At 38.7% G+C, this 13,861-nt stretch overlaps 1 protein-coding gene across 5 annotated transcripts in view; it reads right to left on the bottom strand.

The window, feature by feature from the left end:
* ATP2C1 (ATPase secretory pathway Ca2+ transporting 1) overlaps positions 1-13,861 on the bottom strand; it is a 65,550-nt gene that overhangs the window by 29,286 nt on the left and 22,403 nt on the right. For all 5 annotated transcript variants that reach the window (XM_065665480.1, XM_065665484.1, XM_065665481.1 and 2 more), the window contains 3 exons: positions 4,002-4,112; positions 2,950-3,066; positions 1,332-1,421 (listed from right to left, as the gene is read on the bottom strand). In XM_065665480.1, the coding sequence (XP_065521552.1) occupies positions 1,332-1,421; positions 2,950-3,066; positions 4,002-4,112 (318 nt within the window). The remainder of the gene's footprint in view (positions 1-1,331; positions 1,422-2,949; positions 3,067-4,001; positions 4,113-13,861) is intronic.

The raw sequence follows: 13,861 nt of genomic DNA, 5'->3' as shown, positions 1-13,861 counted from the left end.
ATGGCAAAAGCTGCTCAAACCAGCATTACCACCAAAAGAAATACATGCCACTGATCTTTAGCAGCAAATCAGGTTTTTTTCCCTACAACTCTTAAGCACAAATATATAGTCATAGAAAAACTACACTATCATCTGGAAATGAAGTGAAAATAAATGTTCACTAGGTGATATAGTGGGCATTACTAAGAACAAGACTAAACAGTAGGTCTGGCAGAAGTTAAAAAGCACAACTGACAAACTCAACTACACTTTTCCTTCATGTTTTAAGACACCTCTACCAATGTTCACGAGGCTGTTAAAGATTCCTTCTCAGGTTGTGGCATAGAATGAAGACATTACTGTTCTCTTACTCTAACTGCCCTGTTCTTTTTTCATTGCCTTGCTCAAGAGGGTTAGGAAAATAGACTTAAGGGCATTAACCAAGGAGAAAAACATGAAATAATTCAACTTTCAGCTACAACAATTGAACACCTTTCGTAATACTGTAATTGAACTAAGTGCAACTTAGGAACACAACAGACCATTCCAAGCTAACACTGTTAAGAGAATACATGCAATTCTGAACTTGAATAAAGAAGCCACACAGTTTATCTTCCAAAGAAAATGATTCTTTCTAAAAGATGAGAGAGGTTAGGGGCCAACCTCCAGTTATCTATAGTTAGTTAGATAAGGAAAACTCAACATAGAGAGTGTGGAGGTCAGCCATGACAAAAAATAGCTAGAACCTCTAGAACCTGCCTCTGGCCATACAGAAATCCCAGCTTTCAGTTATCACCTATCACCCCAAAATGGTCAAAGGAATTGTAACTTTCTTCTCTGTGACATTTGCAGTGACAAATGTTTTGCAGTACTGTATTTGGTGTGCTGCTTTAGCACCCTATTTAACTGCAAACTACCACCAAAAAGTAGAAATTATTCCATCTTCTACCTTCAGGTTACTTCTTCAAGTTTTAAAAGATTCCATCTTTAAAGTAAGTTCACAGAAGGCTTACGTTGGTTTCCATTTGAAATTAAAGCATAATTTAAAGATACACAGATGACACCAAAACCCCTGCTCCTCTGAACAAATGGCTGAAGATAGGCATTTCAACCAATGAGAGATTAAATATGCAAAATGCAGGCAGACAATTACCGATGTATTTTAATACATACTATTGCTACCAGTCAAGGAAAAAAAAAATCTAGTCACAAACAGATTTAATGACAGCATACAAATCAAATCCATTAATTACAATCAAGCGATCCCATCCCACATTGGCATTCATGGGATGTTCAAAGTGTATGTGGTCATGCATTCTGCTCCCAGAGAAGATGAAATTTTAGTTCCTTACCACAGTGATACTGACAGCATCATCAAACTGATGCATTACAACACTGATGACTGCAGATGCCAGGAGAAGCATAATAAGGGGATTTTTAAACTGCAATGAAACAGAACAACAATTCAGCAAGACTACTGACAGAAATGCCATTTTGTCTACTTCTCAAAGCAGATCTGATCAATTTCTAAAGCATCCTATTCTAGAATTATTTCTAACCTAGCAGTGCAAAGAAAGTCTGACTCTGTACAGTTCAGATGTTTGAGAGACCTTTTTTTAAATACTTTGAATGGTCAGTATGTGATCTATAACAGGAAAAGTTTCTGACATTTCTTAATTCATGTTTTTAAGACAAAGAAAACTGTCTCCCATATTTGTTTATATTGTATTTAAATATACAAAAAGCAGCCTGAAGTTTATTATAAATGTCTGAGTTAACAACAAGCTGATCCTGTTCCCAGCAATTGATTGCTATAAAGGCAACAATACACTTCATAGCTTTCAATACATAATTTCTTGTTTTAGAAGACGCAAGTTTTCCTTTTAGCTCATATGCTTTCTTCAGACTAATAGTGAAAGATCTTGCTTCTACACGGCAGCTGTTTGCTAACATGGTCTAAAACCAAAAAAAAGTTACAAAAAAAAAAAAGAACATTCCTATAATTACAGAACACTCTAAAAGCACACATGATAAGCACATTCAAAGCGAATACGTATCTTAAATCCTACCTAAAACAGGCTTGGATATATGCTTTAGAAGTGTTCTGATGCATCCGATGAATTTGCAACCGCACATAGGAAAATACAGCATTAATGCCAAAGGACAGCTGGTACACGACGATGTTCCCACTGTTGTCATCAGCAGGGAGCTGAATATCCTTTTAGTCTCTCCCAAGTAAAACAGTCCTGCTAGAATTAACCATCTACTACTTCAGGGTTTACTCTAGAACTTAACTGCACTGCTGCTCAGACAAGATGCAGGAAACATTGTCCGAAATGTCTGACATTAAAGATTCATTAGAGGAACCTTCTATGTGGAAATTTGCTGCAAATACCTTGTGTGTGTGTGTGTGTGTGTGTGTGTACATATATATATGTGTGTGTGTGTGTGTGTGTGTGTGAATGATAAATCACACTGATAAGAAGATAATTCACACTTGACTTTTGCCAGTTCTGCTTAACACAAGAACCAAGTCTGGCCCCACCTCAGCTCAAAGGCAGCAGTTTTGCGTTCTAAGATTTCCTTTGTCTAGCAAGTTATTCATACTTCATATTCCTTTTAAGTAACAGCCATAGGCATTTGCGCCTGACCTTAGTGCGATTCATGCTCAAGTCTTTGCTTACAGGGAACTTTATTCTGCTTATACAAGCCTCAGGGTAGTTCTGAATGTTACCCTTTGGCTAGTTATGAACATACATTATAGAACAAATCATATGATTCAAGCACTGGCATACACCTAAATAAAAGCTTTTTAAATCGGTAAATTATTCTACGAGCTCTTATTATGCTAGTTTCCCTACTTATACCAGAATATGCTCATGCACATGAAACCTAAGTAAATTAAAATGAAAAGCAAAACTACCGACACATATTAAAGCCAAAAAGCAGAAAGGACAAAAAAATCTTAACCTGGGAAATATATTTTTTCCACAGTGGTTCATCTTCACTAATATCAAATTCATTCCACCCATGGAAGGCCCGTCTATGACAAACTTCACAGTTTTTCAGGCCATTCTGAAGATTAGCCTATTAAAATATGCAAAGAATAACAGTCAGAAGTGACACTTATAAACAGTTATGAACTACACTTGAAAATAAATTCCAACACCAAACTATACAGCCTTAGACTATACAAATTTAACAATATTAGAAATACAAGCTTGGTACTAATGTCCGTATGACAATAAAGCTAACTAGCTACTATTCTAAAACTCAATTTGGCAGTACTTAAGCGATTCCACTAGACATTCAAAGAACTACAGAAGCAGATGCTGCTTCCCATTTCTAAATGAATACTGGTCTTCCCTGCAGAAACCTCTCCAACTAGCCAAGCTGCAGCCGTAATTCAGAGTCTTGAGGATTATGTCAGGAGTTAAGTTACTCAGCCAAATGACAGAAACCGTTCCAAAGTCTTGAGTTGTCAGTGACCAACATTTATCATGGCGCACTCCTCAAGCAGTCAAGCATACAGAAAATGAAAAAAGACCATTTATCATGAAAATTAACCCAGACTCAAGGTTCATAAATCTATCAATGGGTAACTTTCTCAGTCCTGCTCCTCCACTTAAAATGGAGGCTACCAAAATAAATTAAGGACATTAAGGATTCCTTAGAGAAATGGAAGCAATAGCAATGAAAAATAGGCCAGAATTCTATAGGAAGATTGACTCTAGGTTTTTTATTACCTAAAAGCAATCTTCAAAGCATACAGAAGCCCAAGCACTTTCAAGTTGAATCCCATCCCCCTCCAAATACCTGAGTTTTTGGAAAATGTCCAAGGCTAGAGCATTTCAAGTAACAATTGAAAAACCAACGTTCTTTTAGAAGTAGAAAACAGCCAGCATCAGACTGCATGCATCAGACAATGCCTGCGCTTTCAATGACAAGATCGGTCCTTAAGAAATACCAAAGATATCATTTGGTAACATCAGCACATTCTTAAGAGACACAAAACCACTTACTTGCAGAATGCTCACTACTTCATCAACTGGCAATTCACTTGCTTTTTTTGAAGACAGTACAGGAATCATTGTCTCATTGTCACCATCAGGGATTTTTTGAAGATGTGCAACCTAAGAAACAAAACCAAAGTCTGAAGGGAAGGAGAGCACTAGCATTTCATTTCAAAATACATGAGTAATGCAGTATTAAGGTCATTAAAATGTTTGGGGATTTTTGTAAGCATTGCACTTTTAAAAGTATCTACAATTCAGCTTATTTTCACACAGTACCACCTGGAATAATAAAAGAAAACACTGGATGTGCAATTGAGAAGACTAATTTCTGTAATGACGGGTTCCATGATGACAAAATCCTAACAGTTACATATATTCATAATCTTTTCGCTCATTATCATCAATACCTGGTCAGAAAGTAATCACTTCAGGTAAATTCCGTTCCCTGCCCCTACTTTTCTACTCATTAATGAGGGCAGCCTGCATAGGCCTATTTACATTTTCTAGTACACAAAGAAAGGAGAAACAACATTAAGAAAACCTCAAACGAGAGCACAGATGCAAGTGAAGTCATAAAACTTGACTACAGTAAAAAAGCTTCAAGTCAATGCTATGAAAAGTAATGATTTCCTATCAATTTAGGAAGCTAAAGTTTCGTGAACTGCAGAACAGCACAACAGCAACACTGACCACACAGCTCAGCACTGCTCTGATATTTAATGCAGTGTCGGAGTCTCCAAATTCCTTCTTATTTAACAAGCTGAATTGATACTTTCTTCCCCCATCATGCCATGCACACATCCACCTTCTCCATTAACTGGAAGACACTTGACATGCAAACACACACTCCGCAGAAATGGTTTTTCCATTATACTCGCACACAATTTGAATAGGTAGTTCTATGCTTTAAAAAAATAATTACTGTCCTGTATAAAACTCCTCTGTGGATGCTGAGACTTAAAATATAAAGTACTTCAAGATGATAACACATTAAAAAAATTCCAGCATTTTTATGCCCTAAAAAGGGTATGACAACCTTCATTTTCTATACCACATGCTGACTGCCATGTACTCAAACAGAATAGCTGATATTAATTCAACTCAGTATTTGTTTTTCTATCTGCTTACCTAAATAGACTCCACAAAGACTTCTTCCAGGGGCCCAAGGAAACAATGAACAAAGGTGAATGTGCTATGGTTGGAACTCCCATGCTTTCGCTTTCAAGAGAAAGCCTTGGGAACTCTACACTTGCCATGTAGCTCCTAGTGAAACAGTAAACCTGTTAGACTTGCTCCTTCACTATAGCTCTAAGAAAGCAAGTCTAGAGACCAAGATGAGAGGCAGGGCAATACGAGGCGTGTTTCAGCTCTTGAACCGGGGTATTATGGCAGACAAAAGAACTGCACCTTAGCTGCCCCACTCAGCTTTCTGCGGCCTGAAGCCAGTGGGACTGAGTAGCTGGGCTGCTGGAGCGCTCTGCTCATCAGGCGCCAAGCATGGGAGCTCAGCTATGCTCTGCCATACTCCCACTCCAGTTCCTGTGTTTTATTATGCTGAAAGAGCTTTGTTTTGCTCTTTACCATCCTTTCAATGATGCATTTATGCAATTATAAGAATTGGAAAGTCTGTGGTCAATTTTTTAAAGTACTATAAAATATGTGACTTAACTACACTCCAGCACTGGTTAGGTATTTATTGAAATCTTAAGTATATACACTGAAGTAAGTCTTCCTTATAAAGGATGGTGAATACGCATTATTATACAATATATACATTTACAAAGCAAGTTATTTCCAAATGCTTTCCCATGTTTCAAATTATACAAGAAATTGAGCAAAAAAATATTTCAGACATGGCTCTACAAATAACAGATTCTTTCTCAACATTTTATGTATATTGAAATTTTCACATGTATTTATGTATATATATGTATGTCTAACCAAAATCATGTCACGCAGACAGCTGGCCTTTGGTTAAGCGTACCACCACTTTTAGCAGCATTCATGAAGCACGTGATGCTCACAAGATTCAATCCCGAGGAAGAAACAGTTTTCATTCACATTCACCTACTCTGCAATTAAAAACACATCTAGTGACAGCTGCTGGTAAGCCTACGCATACAAATCTGTACTAAATCAAACCAATTCTCAGGAAATTGCCATTAGAAATTATGACTTTTCACACTTTAAACGGTTAGACTTTTATATGTGTGTGTGTGTATATATATAAAAAATATATATATTAACCTTCTGTTTCAGTTTTTGCAGACCACACTTTTCTAAGCCAAACATTCACCCAGAATTTTGCCATGATCTCCCCACTTTGCTGAAACACCCTACAGAATTACTAGCTTCTATTCTTTTCTTTAATGTTTCCCATTCTAAGTACTAGCTTTTGATTTATGTTGCAAATAGATACCACATTCTTGCTATCAGCCACCAAACACCAGTTTAGGGCTGAAAACCATTAAGCCTAAGTGCTATTTCAAAACATATGACTTTGACCAAGATGACTCCACATTCTCAACAAACATGCTGAGCAACCAAGTCATCCCAGTAAGAGCATGCAGAGCTGAACTGACAGACATTACATTTTAGTGCTGACAAAAACCTTTCTTCCTACACCAACTGACATGGCTGCTAAACACCAATAACAATTCCAAAAAGGTATCTAACTAATCGTTTCTCTAATATTATCAATTGGGGCTTCAGAAAGCCTAATAAGCTTTTTAAGGACATTTTAATAAGGTAAATATCCTTAAACAGAAATGTTTAACAGAGATCATCAGGCTTTTCCAAATAAATCTCCATTAGCACAGAATTGTGCTACGAAGCTGATTTTGACAATCTTTTTGTGACAGGACTCAAAAATCCATTGATTTTTAGTATGTTTCATTCACATTACCTCCCACTTTAATGAAGAACACTGTGTACTGTATGCAATGAAAAGAATAATAATCTGTAGAGAAAATCTGGTTACAGGATTAGAAAAGGTAAAGGCTCAAAGATCTTTTCATAGGCAGTTCCTTTCTCTAGAGTGAAATTATATACTGCAAAACAATTCTGGATGTCTCCTGATCTGACTTCTCAAAACCCTCTACAATCTGTGTAGCTTACACTATGCTTATAGTTAGCAAATAACAGTTTCAAGTATCTAACACTTTGCCATCAGTTACATTTAATTGCTTAGCCAATGAGATCCTGATGACTTTTCATCACTACCTTCCAAAATATTAAGTGGGTTACGCCAAGCAATTTAGGAGTTAAAAAAAAAAGCTTGCTACATGCTGGAACACAATAACTATATTCAAGGAGATAATTCTGCCTTTACTCTGCATTACTTCCACAAATAAAGAGGAAGATTACTTCCCCAATACCGCCAGCAAGTGCTCTACAGTCCTTTAGACTGCTGCACAGATCTGCATACTAGAGATGTGGGCTTCTACAACATCTTTTAGTGTATCCAAAAAAGCTATCCCCAAAACCACAGTGTTCTATATCAAATGAGTCAACCCACATATATAGTAAGTTGTCTTAGATGCCTTCCTGCCCTATGCTGCAATTAATTTTCAAGCATCTACCAGATGATACCTTAAACCACTTCAGTTCTTTGTTGCAGGCCAAGTTTTTGTATGGATAACTGGTCTAAGAAATGATACTGGCCTATGGTTATATCAGATGGGCAGACAAGCATCACCACAGAAGCTTCTGAAGCTGTGACTACAGCTTCCCATTCCTCACACGGAGCTAATCCTACCAAGGAACAAAGAAGCAGGATGTTAAGTAACAAAAACAAATAGCTGCATCAGGAAGGCCTTTTCTCAGTCCACTGCCAATGTACACACCACCATTTCTAGGCCAAGAAATGCGCATCAATCACATGGCCATGGAACTGTGACCAAGGTATGTTTATCAAAGTTAATACAAATTTGTCTGGAAGGCTTACACGACCAGAAATTCAGAGTTCCCTTCTGTTTTCTCTAGAGAAGAATCCAGTTAAATACTTACACAGTAATGCGTGCTGCTTCTGCTTCCTCCTACACTACAAGAGTTTGCTTATCCTCTTTCTGTCATTATCAATACCAAGTGTCAGCAACTTATCTCTACCATCTGGTTTCTCACCTTACTAGTACAGTCCATTATCGATCAGCAGGGCTGAGGAACATTGTAGTACTTTCACAGTTATTCTTAAGGGGAAATTTTAGCTCTGCTTGCTCAGAGAATGCAAATGGCAGGAACTACCTACATTCACTGAGAGCAGTCTAAAAGTTTTGACCACCCTCGTAGTAAAACCTATTTTCAGGCAAAGCTTGTGACCAAAGCCACTTCGGCTGATTAGCTGCTATCAAGTCCTGTAGACATCACATGCAGTTTACTCAACTGATCTACAAGAGCAAAATACAAAGATGATGTAGAAGCAAAACTACAAAGAACATTAAAAAATCCCAATGAAATTAGTGGAGGTACTAAGAAATGCTGATTCTTTCCTTCGAGAAGTTCCTTCAGAAACCTGAGACAGGAACACATCTGGATCTAAGCACTCTGCTCTCAGAAAGAGCTGCTTACCCCACCATACAAGAAGTGTCCCTTGCTAACTGCAGGTTAGTACAGCTAGTTCTCAGGAAACACTGTGGCACAACTGATACATAAATAGATGACCGGAAGCACTGACTCAGCCTGCTTTCCAGTATTTGCCTTTTAGCCGCACCTATCACTGTCTTCTGAATCTTCCCATCCATCTGAACGACTGATCAAGTCAGCCTGAACCTACGCATTACTCCCCTTATACTGAACCCCTTTCCAGCTAAGTCTAGTACTACCAAATACCTTTCAACTCATTTGTAGTTATCTACCTATAAGAATACTACTGTACAAACAATGACCCAAATCCAGGTATATGCCTCTATATCATGGATACCATGTGATCACTACTGAATCATGCTGTGTCTAATCAATACTAAAATTAATGAATGTACACATAATTAATGCATAACCAATAAATATGCATTTTTAATCTTAAGTGTATGTATAGTACGTTGTCTTTTCCACTTGGAAATATTACGTGCAACTGCTCAGGAACTGCAGCTTTATCAGTGAGATAGGATATCAGAACTTGCTGTTCCCTGGACAGCATTCCAGACCTGGCTGCTACCAGTGACTGATGAAAATGTCCTGTGAGCAAACCCCATAAGAGTACTAGTGAACTCAGAGCAGACAAGACCTACAGTAAGCCATGCCCTGACCAGAGATCCATCTAAAGCTGTATCATCTATGGGTTCCCAGCATCAGAAAGGACATATCATTTTATACCTTGCCATCACCTCTTCCGAGTTATTAATAGTGATCGGCCTTGCAAGTGTTTGTGCCTTTCTCATTGGGATCCCAAAAGAATCAGCACTTCCTCACCCACCATAAGAATTACACTTTTTGTCTACCATCCCCACACTTTAAAAAAACAAATCCTGTTCAACAACAGAATAAAAAGGTGTTTCACTGAATACAAAACAGATTGAAACTTACAAGCTTCCCATTTCCTAGATGTTCTGCATGATCAAATCCTACGTAACGTATACAGAAAGGTTTAGAAAGCTCCGATTCTACTGAGCATGTTCTGCTCTAGTTCTGTACAATTCAGAGCCAGGATGGCAGGTGTGAAGGGGTAACGACAGACAGATCAACCACTGTAGACATTTGTGCGTACAGTAACATAAAATACCGAGTGTTTACCTTTTCTGCACTGTCTGGCATCCTGAAAACACACAGGGCTAGAGATCAACTAGATGTCAATGGACAGCTTCTGCATGTATGCACATGGACTTTGGAAACAGCCCCTGACAGGCAAAGACTCCAGGGTGTGAAAGGTATCTTTAAGAAAACAGCTCTACCTAGAATTAAAGTAACCCTCTTTTTCAGTATGAAGCATCAGTGCAAAGTCTTCCCCTATTCATTAGGACATTGGGGCTTGAGGTTTTAGAGATCCAGATCTTCTACCATCCTACTGTCTATCTTCAAACTCTCCATTTAAATAGGTCATTGCTCAGCACCATGCCTGTGATTCCAGAGTCACTTTCTAACAATGTCCTTAAAACCATCTATTTCATTAGCTGTTTCTGTGATCTCTGCCTCCCCCATCTGTCTCCAAGTCAAGGTGTTCCTAGACCCTTGTCCCAGCCACAGAACAACGACCAAGTGATGACAAGACACAGCAAAGAGCCAAGCCAAAGAAAAAAGTACTGAGCATGCTGAACAGTTAAAGTCCTAGACCAACTTCACATTCAGGAGCAAACCTGAGATGCACGTAAGGATTCCAGAAGTGGAGACAGAGAAGAGCATACAATGAGCCCTCAGACTGCTCTAGACCCAGCAACACCCAACGTGGTTGTGACCATCATGCAACTTCCTCCATGGAATTTCAGCAGATTTTAACAGGAATTAAATCTCCAGAGAAATTCATCAGGTACATTAACTGAAGAAGCAGATGAGAGTAGGTGAACGTGGTAGATAGAGATTTAATAAAATAAATAGAAATCAATGCAAATGAGTTTACAAACTATAACTGCAGCCAAGCTACAAACTTACCTTCACTAAGTAAATTCCATTTTTTAACATCTTATGCTTGGTTTATGAACAAATTTATCTATACTGCAACGATGTGCATAAAATTGGAAGTTACATACAGGAAGGCTCATCTATACAGGCTGCACTGACAGAGTTGTGCGTACCTCACATGATTATATCACAAAGACCAATTACTTCCTGTATTCTCAACTAGCAAATTCTCTAATGAGCCTCAAACCCCTATAAATTTAGATGTGGAAAATACTCATACCGTGACTGACCAATAAACCCCTATACTAGAAGGCTCAGAAGACATGGGCAAGGGTGATGCACCCACGAAGCTCAGAACATAACGTAGGGTGTGACTAACTACAGATATTGCAAAGAGGCTAACTTCACCTCAGCACAATGGGGACCGGAAGGTGTCCTTCAGATACACACATTTGATATTAAACCACTACACTCTCCATACGTGGATTATCTCAAAGAACCTGGTCAGAGAGCATTGTACTAGGCTGAGGAAGTTGGGGCTGTTCAGCCTGGAGAAGAGAAGGCTGCATGGAGACCTCATAGCAGCTTCCAGTACTTGAAGGGGGCCTATAGGGATGCTGGGGAAGGACTCTTCGTCAGGGACTGTAGTGACAGGACAAGGGGTAACGGGTTCAAACTGAAACAGGGGAAGTTTAGATTGGATCTAAGGAGGAAATTCTTTCCTGTGAGGGTGGTGAGGCACTGGAATGGGTTGCCCAGGGAGGTTGTGAGTGCTCCATCCCTGGCAGTGTTCAAGGCCAGGTTGGATGAAGCCTTGGGTGGGATGGTTTAGTGTGAGGTGTCCCTGCCCATGGCAGGGGGGTTGGAACTGGATGATCTTGAGGTCCTTTCCAACTCTAACTATTCTATGATTCTACTCTGAAAAATAACCTTACAGGAAATAATGCTGCTTTCTTAGAGCACCAAGTGCCAAACACTCACTCAACACACCCATGACCAATTTGCCACAAGAATTTTTTACCTGCAGCTGCACAGAGCTGCCCCTTTCCACCCCCAGAAGGTTGAAGTCTGCAGACTAATGAGGCACTTGTTTTCTACCAGGCACTATTTGCTCAGGATAAGAGATACTTTCTGAAGGCTTTGAACTTACTATCTACTACTTTCATTTGAATGGACTCCCTTGGAAAAGCGTGATGATTTTTCACGTCTGGGGGAACGGCTGCAGCAGCCCCTGTATTCTACTATTCAAAGAATTTGTTCCTATTCAATGGTATTTTTCAAGTTTTACCAGAAGTCCCCATGTCGAAAGAAGTGCACACAGAAATGTTCTGTCTCTAAAAAAAGCCAGAAGGAAATAGAAATACCAATTTGCATTAATGAGTTCTACTTGCAGAGTAATTCCTTTCCTGGAAGGTCACATAATTTCAGACCCTTTCTATTGCATGTTATTTTGTCAGACTTTACAGAAAAAGGGTGACATTCAACCCGGCACAGACAGAGCCCATTAACCAAAGAAACAGGAATACCCAATTTACGGGAACAACCTGATAAGCTGCCCCAAAAGCTGAAAAAAACCTGCCTTGTATTCCAGTACAATTCCAGCAGTACTTAGGACTTTCACTATGGCCAAAGCCCAGCCATTGGGTAGAGGTGTACTCCTTGTACACCTCTGCGTTCCTGACCAACTAAAAAGCTGAAATCTGAACACTGGCAACAACCATCTTAAATTTCAAGGTTTGCCCAACCTTAAAAGTTGTAAAATATTCAAGAAAGAGACCTATCCCCAACCCTATCTAGTTCAGGCAGCATAATAAAGACTAAGATGCTCCATTTAACATCCAGCTTATTAACTCCACAGTAGTCTATAAAGGTCAAGAACTACTTTAAATACTTCTAAGAAAACATTTCTCTGAGAAACACATTCCACAACCTCAAATAGCTCCACAACCTCCACAAACTTTCAGGATGTTTCAGCATGTCATCTTTAAAAAGAACTAGTAGGGGAAATAGAACATACAGTTCAATTGAGGGCACCAGCACAACAGTAAAGCTGGGCAATTTTCTGCAATCACTGCATATACCATATGGTTATCTTGCAAGCCATGTGAATGACAACTGCCTGCTCTCTAGCTAGAAAACATATCACATAAACAATGATACTTTAACCTGGCTGCAGTACTGTAGATCGTAAGAACCACCCAATACCACTTTATCTTCCTTTAGCTCATTTATGCAGTATACAGTTGAAACAAGAATGCCAAACATTCAAACTTAGTATTCCATCACTACAAAAGATTTACCATTTGGAGCATTTCTGTATACTTTGGAGGATGTACTATGATCAATCTAAAGCCTGGTTGCCAAAAGCCTTGAGGTGGCATCAGTGTTACCAAGAATGCACTGCAAACACACCAAACCAATCCGTATTTGGTTGGCCAAAACATTCAGCTTTGATTCTTCCTGTTCAAAAAAGTCTCCTGGAACAGTGGAAAAGTGTGCTTGAACATTTCTCACATTAGTCATTACCTATTCATCAGGAAAACAAAATGAGCAGAATCCTAAGCACAGACTAAAATGATTCAATCAATGCTAGTGCCCTGATGAAAGCAAAGTTTATGTATAATAGCACTGGGTCAGTTGAGAAACTTGCCATCCATGGAAGAGAGCACTGATGGCCATCTCTCACTTGACTCCAAATAGTATACAGCTCTGCTTAAATCCCAATTCACACGAAGCCTTTAAGGAGTTGAAGGCCAAAAGAACTTTGCTTCTATGTGTCAGTCATTTATCTTGCTGGAGAGTTGCTAGAAGAGAACATTTACGCTTTTGGCTCCTCTCCAATAGTCTGCTTCTCGCCCATAACATTTTGAAGTGCTGAGCTTCTCAAAATTAAGGATGGCACTTGAACAGCAATCACTAATAAAGAATTTTAGCACCCTCTGCTATATTACTTATGTAGCTGTAACATGCGCAGACTTAGTTGACGTATAATTGTGTTAAGAAAACATAACAATATGTATTTGTTTAAAATAACAAATGAAACTCCAAGACCCAATAACTGATGATATCCTCGACAGCAAAGTAGTTATTTCATAACGTGACAAAATAAATTTCCAATTAAAATAAAAATATCTCAAACTTACAGTTTACAACAGTTCTCGGGACCAAGCTAGCGTCAGTGCCAATTTAAATGCAAACATAACACATTGCATCATTACTCTGCTTATGGTAGTAAGCTTTCTTATCATTAGTACCAAGAAAGCAGCAAGCCTGTATTCACCAAGGGTTTTTTTGGTGAATTATGTATGCAGAAAGAA

Source organism: Lathamus discolor, chromosome 2, assembly GCF_037157495.1.
Source record: "Lathamus discolor isolate bLatDis1 chromosome 2, bLatDis1.hap1, whole genome shotgun sequence".
Lineage (NCBI taxonomy): Eukaryota > Metazoa > Chordata > Aves > Psittaciformes > Psittacidae > Lathamus > Lathamus discolor.
Note: the sequence above shows the minus strand (reverse complement) of the source record. Positions and strands in the feature narration are given on the sequence as shown.